The following is an 8,570-nucleotide window of genomic DNA, read 5'->3' on the forward strand; positions in this document are numbered from 1 at the left end:
ACAATCATTCAGCAGCTGCAATCTGACCCAGGTCAGGGAGCCAATGGGAGGAAGCAGGTAGGTCCCAGCTAGTTTGTGCTTCTGTCTGGAATGCTTACTTGACTCTTTGCCACTTAAACCTTGGCTTTAATGTCACAGTGGAAAGGCCTTCATGAGCAATCCCCCTCCCCCAGGTAAAGCAGCTCTCTCCGCAGTCACTCTCTAGCACATTTCCGTGTTTTATTTTCCTTGATGGCATGTATCACCATCTGACATTAACCTCTTTAGCCATTCCCTGTCTCTCCCCACTCCTCATTATAATGTCCACTCCACAAGGGCCGGTCCTAAGCCATTTCACTCAGGCCTTCAACCTAGCAGGCACTCCATAAATGAATGCTCAAAGTAAGAATGTTCCAGTGTTCTCTGTAGGGAATCCTCCAATGCACTAGGTTCTGGGCTGTCATCTTGTGGAGAGAAAGGGCTGTAGAGGTGAGGCTGCCAGGAAACAAAATGGTCATTAATGGAGGAAGGCTCCCTAGGCCGCAGGCTGGGTGTGGAGGCGGGGTTCCCATTTAAAGGAGACTGGATTGGGGTAGGCCCACAGCCTGGTGCTGCCCTGAGAAACTGGGCCCCTTCCTTCACTCTCACCTTGCCCCATCTCCTCCTTTCCATTTGTTCATCAACACCTTTCCTGGCAAAGGCAAAAGATGAAGGGTGGGGAGATTGCCAGTTTCATCTCCCTTATCAGGTGATCAAGTGACAATTTCCCTCTTGGGTGTGAGGCCCAGGAGATGTAGGAGAAATGTTAAAGAAATTTCAAAGACTGTGGAAGAAACACAAAACAATGTGTGTCTGTTTTCAGTTTCCATGTGCTCTTCGTTTCTCTGTGTTTTCGGTTTCACAAGCCATTGTAGCATGTGATCAAAGCCAAGTTTGGCCAATTTCTAGCTGGGTGACCTTGGACAAGTTACTTACCCTTTCTGGCTTTGGTGTCTTCTTTTTGGAATAACTATACTTACTACATGGTTTGAGTTGTGTATTAAAAAAAGGAAAAGTGGGGCGTCTCTGGTGGCGCAGTGGTTGAAGAGTCCGCCTGCCGATGCAGGGGACACGGGTTCGTGCCCTGGTCTGGGAAGATCCCACATGCCGCGGAGCGGCTGGGCCCGTGAGCCATGGCCGCTGGGCCTGCGCGTCCGGAGCCTATTGCTCCGCAACGGGAGAGGCCATAGCAGTGAGAGGCCCGCGTACCGTAAAAAAAAAAAAAAAAAAAAGGAAAAGCGTTGGGAATTTCCTGGCAGTCCAGTGGTTAGGACTCTGTGCTTTTACTGCAAGCGCGTGGGTTCTGTCCCTGGTCATAGAACTAAGATCTCGCAAGCCGCAAGGCACAGCCAAAAATAAAAATTAAAAAATAAAAAAGGAAGGAAAAGTATGTAAAGTCCCTTGACCACAGCTTAGCATGCATTGGCCACTCAGTGAGCTAGTGGTTCCCAACCTCTCGGCTTGCTCTGACTTCCCCTCTCCTAACTCAGTTCCACCCTTGTGCCTTAGCTCCTGCTGCATTCTGTCACCCCCCAACATGGGGTGTAACAAACTAATTACCTAAGGTTTTGATCTCTTCAGGAATTTGGGGAAGCTCCCTGCATTGCTGGGGAAAACCAGGTGGCTGGTTTTGTTGCGGGGAGGGAACGAGGAGGGTGCAAGGCAGGCTGGTGCTAAACAGATGGGAAGCTAGTGGACAGGAAGGGCTAGACCCTCCTGTCTGGCAATGGCTTCCCCCCACCCCCTTTTACAATTCCCCTCATAGACAACCTTTTAAAAAGTTAACACTGAATTATATAATAAATATAAGCATCCAGCTTCCTGGTAAAAATGGAAAGAGTAGAGTTAACATTTCATTTTCCTTTGAACCCCCTCCCTACCTTCAGTTTTACTTTCCTCCCTGCAGGTAATCACTGTTACCCTTTGGTCACACTGCCCGTTTGTGACATCTCCGCCTCTTCAGTGCTGCCCAGACTGTATCAGGCTGTAATGACTGGGGAGATGCCACTCAGTCCTGCCCACCTCCCAACCAATCCTACGCACGACTAATTAACTTCTGGAAACCTTTCTAGAAGCTTCTAGTTGACATGTTCTCTCCCTCCTCTGAAGTCCTGTAAGTGTTTATCTCACGATTTACAAAGTCCCAGTGTTCCCAGTCAGTGGCCAGTCTTGTCTCTCTCACTAGAGTAGAAGCCGTCTGAGGCCAGGCCCCGTGGTCTGCTCATCCTCTATGTCTCCACAGTCTCTTTGGCTCATGCAGAGCAGACAGTATTAATGAGGTCAGTAAACACCCTGTGAAGTGAAGGATTCTGTCTTTATCGATTTGAACAAGGGAGGCCCTCAGGGGGTCTACTGCTGGCAGGCACCCTGACCAACAACCGGGGGGACTTCTGCTGAGAATCTCCCTGAGGAGAGAGATTGGATAGGTAAGTGGTGAGGGGCCAAGGCACTGGATTCAGACACATCCTTGCTCAGCCACTTACTAGCTATATGTGACCTTAGACAAGTCATTGAGCCCTTCAGAGCTTTCTTCACCTATATAATGCAGTCGACACCAGTCTCTCATTGGTTCCCCCTCTTCCTGTTCGTCCTCTGGCTGTTACGAAGATCAATAGGGGTAATGGGTTTAGGCTGTTTTATGGGGTTCCATGTTCACACAGCTTAAAACATTGAATTAGGAAGGATAAAGGAGGAAGCCTTGTCAGCATCTCTCGAGTGGGCCCGGCCAAGGGAGCGTATACGTGCGGTGGATGTCTCTGCCTGGGTGAGGGGGATGTGGTGGTATTGAGAGTAATACGCTCTTCACCTCTCCTCCCTAGTCAAACGCTGCCACGCGTGTTCCTTTTGCCCCTCCCACCTTCCATCCCGGATTTATCCCGAGTTTAATTCCAAATATTAGATTATGGTAGAAAAGATCAAATAAAACGGTCACCAACTGATCTGACGTCCATCATAGTGTGGCCCGGGTTCCAGTCCGCTGATCTCCACGCCCCGCCCCGCCCCCCCCCCGCTGCCGCAGGGCTGTTGATTGGCCCGCGCTACGTGACGTCACGCGCGGGTTTTAAGGCAGAGTGCCCCGGGCCGCTCCGCAGTGCCAGCGGGCTGGAGGGCGGCTAGGAACCTCGCGGAGCTGGCCCGGAGGGGAGCGGGAGAGCGCGGCTGTCGGAAGGTAAAGGGGCTGTTCAGGCCGAGCCGAGGCGATCCGGGTGCGGGGCCGGAGGAGCTGGAGTCAGCGATCGCAGCAAGGCGGGCAGTGGAGTGTCGCGAGGCAGTGGGGAGGGGGTCTCTGTGTAAGGAGGGTTGTGTCAACCGCCTAGGGATGTGGAAGGCGGGTGGGAGTGGGCCTCACTCTCCGGTCTCAGCGCCCGCACCCTGATTCTTAATTTGGGCCCTCTGCCCCCCAGCTGCACGTTCCCCCGAGGATTCTCTCCTGGGGAACGGGTCGCGATGCCTGCTACCTCGCCACAAGCGCAGAAGCTGACTGTCTGGCAATCGAGGTCTCTCCCCCCAACCTCAGTGTCCCGGGACCTGGGGGTTTCTGTAGGTCTCATCGCCCTTGTCAGGGCCCCCAGGGAGGGGGGAGAGCCTCTGTTATACCTGCAGCTGCTTTAAGAAAAAACAAAAAAGGAATTAAAAAAATGAGCAGCTGATTTAGGAAATGATCAAGAAGTTGCAAATTTCATGTTTATTATTAAACATCTCCTCCTCTTTTCTCGCATGACCTTTCCCTGTTCAGATAGCCCAGCTGTGGTCTCCAGAGCCTGCAGTTTCAAGGCCTCCTCCCTGCCTGTACTGTGAGCCCCAGGACCTGCACCTTAGCCAGAGTTCAACATGGGGAACCACTTGACAGAGATGGCGCCCACCGCCTCCTTCCTGCCTCACTTCCAGGCCCTGCACGTTGTGGTCATTGGGCTGGACTCGGCTGGAAAGACCTCCCTTCTTTACCGCCTCAAGTTCAAAGAGTTTGTCCAGAGTGTCCCCACCAAAGGCTTCAACACTGAGAAGATCCGGGTGCCCCTGGGGGGGTCCCGTAGCATCACCTTCCAAGTGTGGGATGTGGGGGGGCAGGAGAAGCTTCGACCACTGTGGCGCTCCTACACACGCCGGACAGACGGCCTGGTGTTTGTGGTGGATGCTGCTGAGGCTGAGCGGTTGGAGGAGGCCAAGGTGGAGCTACACCGAATCAGCCGGGCCTCGGACAACCAGGGTGTGCCTGTCCTGGTGCTGGCCAACAAGCAGGATCAGCCTGGGGCACTGAGCGCAGCCGAGGTGGAGAAGAGGCTGGCAGTCGGTGAGCTAGCTGCTGCGCCACTCACCCACGTGCAGGGCTGCAGTGCTGTGGACGGGCTGGGCCTGCAGCCAGGTCTGGAGCGCCTGTATGGGATGATCCTCAAGAGAAAGAAGACTGTCCGGACAGGCAAGAAGAGACGGTGACCTGAGGCTGCCCCCTCCTCACCAGTAGGGGTCTGCACACTTGGACAGCCAGGTGGAGCCTGTGGCCCCTCACTGAGCCCCAGGGTGCAAGGACCTGTTCACCTCGATGGAGGACCAAGGAGCACACCGGGGGCGTCCTGTTTTGGGGCAGCACTGGGGTGGGCGATGGGAGATGGGATGTCTTCTCACATCTCTCCCTCATCCTCACTTCTGGAGAAGTGGAGGCTGCAGGACTGGAGGCTTAAATGTAAACTGACTCTACCTCGACCCTGTTTCCTGTTTTTCTTCTCTGGCTTTTTGATTAGATGTGTTTGGGGGTGAAGGAGAGTTTCTTGGAGGATATGCATGTGGAATAAACGGGAACTAGCTCTTGCCCCTCCCCCCAACTGAGGGGCCCCCCCAGGTTGCTTTTCTAGGGGTGCCAGTCGTAATAGTCTATATTTTTCTCTTTGTATGAAAGTGCCAAGAACTCCTCCCCACCTTTGTAGACTCACAACCATTTTTATAAGCCACGTGTGTCCTCTGTGTTATTATTATTAACGATTTTTTAGCATTTGCCTATAAGTTATTAAAGACTGATGATGTAGCTCTAACCTTGGTCTGGCATTTTCCTCTCCTTACCTAGCCTCAGGGTTAGTCCAAGATTTCTATATGGGCAGGCAGGGGTGGGGAGGAGGGACTTAATCTTGAAGCTGAATTTGCAAAGCAAGCACTTTTCTAAAAAATTAGATTGTGTGTTTACGGGCTGGTGGGGATTATAGAGAGTTGAAATAACCCCATGCTATTGCCTGATCTCTGCCAGGTTTTTTTGGGGTCCCTTCTTTCTTCCACTTTCCTCCCCTCCCCTCCTCCTCTGGCTCTGACTTGCCCCCGATCCCAGCTGGTCCTTGCAGATTTAACTTCAAGTTTTGCTGATGTGAGCTGCTCCTAGGTCCTTGCCCTTGGGGACACCTCTTAGGTCTATGTAGGTAGGTCTGCCCCGTCCGCAGCACTCAGGTGGTTAGTCTGCTTTCCTCTCCCAACCCCAATACACATCTTGGGGGATGTGGAGAGAATGGAAAGTAATTTCCTCCTGGCTTTAAGCCACCTGTGTGCTCAGTCCTGCTGACTGCAGCTCACTGGCAACAGTGGCAGTGACTGGTGCTGGGGAGGCCTGGGCTGGATTGAACCAGCCAGGCACCTGTGACTAAGCCATGAATCGTCCAGCTATTCCCAAGAGAGGGGAAGTCTAGTAGCTGTTTGAGCCTGGTGCGAGTGAGGACGGCTGGATATCCACGTAGACCACCAATGTTAGCAGTGATCGTAAGAATAAAATGCTAGTGTCGTGAGAGCCTGAATACCCCTGCCCAGACTTTCAGGGCCACGCCCACCTCACCAGCACGAGGGCCAGCTGTGTCTGAGGACAATTAGATCTTCCTAATCTGACTGGGAGTCGTAAGTAAAAACCAAGCACAATTCTTTCCAGTCCCCCAGTCCCAGGCCCACCCTTTGTGCAAACAAGGGATCCCCAGAGCATGTTCAGAGTCCCTGCTCCAGAATCAGATTAAAGGACCTGGGGAGGGAGGGGAGGTGCTGGCAACCCCATCCTGGGGGAGCCTTCCTAAGGAACTCATTTCTTCCTAGCCAGCCGGCAGAAGCCGAGTTTGCTGAGTCTGGGCCAGGTCAGATTTGCTAACACCCGTGCACGCCCCTTCTCCCGGCCCTCAAGGTGGCTGGCAGGATGGGGGTGGATGTGCATCCATCCGGAAGGGTGCCCAAGTCTGCGTCAGTGCTGGGGCCTGCTCGACAGAGCTGCCGGGCTGGTTCTGCTGGGGACACGCGCTACCTGGCTGCCCTCTACCCACACCTGTGACTCATCTCTCCCAGTCTTCAGGGTAGAGTCCTCTTCTGCAGCCCAGGAACAGGCTGGGGAGGACCTGGCTGGAAGGATCCTAGGTCTTGCTGGGAGATCTTTCTTCCCCATTCCACCCCAGTTTTGCTCTTTTGTCTCAAAATCTCCAAGGACACGTTCTCTCCATTTTTGGTCACCTGGGGGATTGAGGTCTCTGGATTTGGGGGGCTATGTATGCAGAGGTGCTCCCCCATCCCTAGCAGAGAGGCATCCATGGTGCCAGCTCTATGGTTCTGCCAATCAGCCTCCCTCCCTATCTTATTAGAACTGTCTTCTGCTCCCCTCTTCTCCCCCAAACCCCTCTCCAGCCCTGGGTCGGGGCCATGGTCCGCAGGAGACCTGCAAATGTCCTGGCTCGTGCCCTGACTCCCTGGGGGGTGGAGGAAGGGGGGTGCTGGCGACAAGTGAGATGGAGAAGCCAGTTGCTCTGAAGCATTGTGGGGAGAGGGGAGCACGGGGGCATTCTGATTAGAAAGCCACATTCTGGCTGGGAAAGGGTCCGGAGCTTTGTAATAATCCTTAGTCCATCAAAGGGATGGAGGGCCCGGAGGGAGGGGACCACCTCAGGGGTTCGGCGTGTTGAACTCTGGGCCAGTTGCTTGGGATGGGGGTGGGATCAGGATTGCAGGTAGGTTGTAGTTTCTTTGTCTCAGCTTCTTTATTTAGGAGAATTTCTTTGAGACGCTGAGACGGGTGCTGAGGAAGAGGCTCCTTAAGGGCCGAGGGTGTCTAGGGGCTAAGAATGGGGGCAGGGGCTGGTTGCCTGTGAGGTGAAGTTGAAGGAAACCAGTGGTCCCAGAGTTGGGGCTCCCTTCTGAGTGGCACCCCCACCCCAGTCACACCCACCAGCCACCGCCCCCCCGACTCCCGGCCCCAGCCACCTTTTCTTCTTGCACAAGTTGGATGGTGAAATCCGGATGGAGTGCACTTTTCCTGGGTGCGCTGTCCTTCCCCAAAGCCCTCGTGAGGGCAAAGATGGCCGTGGTCCCTCACCTTCCCGCACCCACTCCAGTCCTCCCATCCTGCATGTGCTCAAGGAAGACAGGAAATAGCAAAAAGGGAGGAAAGAAGTCCCTAAGGGGGTAGCAACTTGCCCGAGGACACGGCTACTTAGTGGTGTGTCCAGATCCTTCCTCCCAGGCCAACTCTTTGGACTCCCTTGGGCAGACAGCCAGGAGGTTGGAGACAGGGAGCAAGTCCAGGACCTCAGAGCTCTGACCTCCCCCTCCTTCCCTCCCTCCCTGCCTTGATTAGATTAGGGACCAGCTTTCCACTCTCCCACTGCCCTTCCTGAGGCGCGCGGGGGCTTTATCTTCAAAGCCCAGCAGAGCTCTGGCCTCAAATCTGGCCAAAAGTCCCCACCCTCCTTTCACACTGACCATGTGTCATAACAAGTCTTTCTGGAGATGGACACCTCCAACCAGGGCCTGGGAAGCGCTGAGTTCCACTGAAGCGCTTAGGAGCACACAGGACAGCCTGTTCTCCAGCATGGGCATTTTCTGAACAGAGGCCAGTGGGAGGGGAGGGAGCAAAGGCAGTAAGGAAAGCCCAGGCCAGCACTGGGCTGTAAGGAATGGGCAGTCTGTAGCCACACATCATTTCCAAGGCCATCTGCAGGACCACGGCTGGGGAGTTTGTGGGTGGGTGTCATGGAACCTCTTCCTCTGGCTAAGACAGAGGAGGGTGTTTGTTCCTCCCTCCTTCCTTTAAAAATTTTTTTAAAAAACAGTTCCCCCCTTCCTCACTTGATTATAAAAGTAATAGGTCTTTATTGTAAAAGAAACTTAGAAACTTAGAAAACGGAGAGCCCCATAGTCTAAACGTCAGAGCTAGCTAAACATTGTGAACAGGTTTTTACATATAATCTTTCAGATATTTTTTCTCTGCATATATTAAAAATAGTATATATATATATATATATATATATATATATATATATATGAATGACACATGGGGTTATCTCAGGCATATTGTTGTACAGTTTTGCTTTTCTCATTTATACCTTGGGCATAATTCAATGTCAGGACATATGGATTTTCTCATTCTTTTTGATGACTACATGAGATTCCATTGTATGAATGGGCCCTCATTTATTAATTAAATCCACAGCATGTCCCCAGCAATGAACTTCCTTGTACGCTGCGGGGAGATTTCCTGTAAGATGATTCCTAGAAGTGTAATTGTTGTGTCGAAGGGTACACTTTTTTTTTTTTTTTTTTTTTTTTTT

General features: G+C 52.8%; 1 protein-coding gene across 1 annotated transcript; it reads left to right on the plus strand.

Annotated features, from left to right (window-relative positions):
- Positions 1–3,122: 3,122 nt before the first annotated feature.
- ARL4D (ARF like GTPase 4D) lies at positions 3,123–5,045 on the plus strand. The gene is made up of 2 exons (XM_007455070.1): positions 3,123–3,187; positions 3,755–5,045. Exon 2 carries the CDS (start codon positions 3,850–3,852, stop codon positions 4,450–4,452), a length of 603 nt encoding a protein of 200 aa, XP_007455132.1. The 5' UTR covers positions 3,123–3,187; positions 3,755–3,849; the 3' UTR covers positions 4,453–5,045.
- The last annotated feature ends 3,525 nt before the right edge of the window (positions 5,046–8,570 follow it).

This window comes from Lipotes vexillifer, unplaced genomic scaffold (assembly GCF_000442215.2).
Source record: "Lipotes vexillifer unplaced genomic scaffold, Lipotes_vexillifer_v1.1 scaffold1639, whole genome shotgun sequence".
Taxonomy (NCBI): domain Eukaryota; kingdom Metazoa; phylum Chordata; class Mammalia; order Artiodactyla; family Lipotidae; genus Lipotes; species Lipotes vexillifer.

What these genes read in the sequence shown, in the direction of transcription:
- ARL4D (XM_007455070.1), top strand. Translation starts at nt 3,850, where the DNA reads ATGGGGAACCACTTGACAGAGATGGCGCCCACCGCCTCCTTCCTGCCT.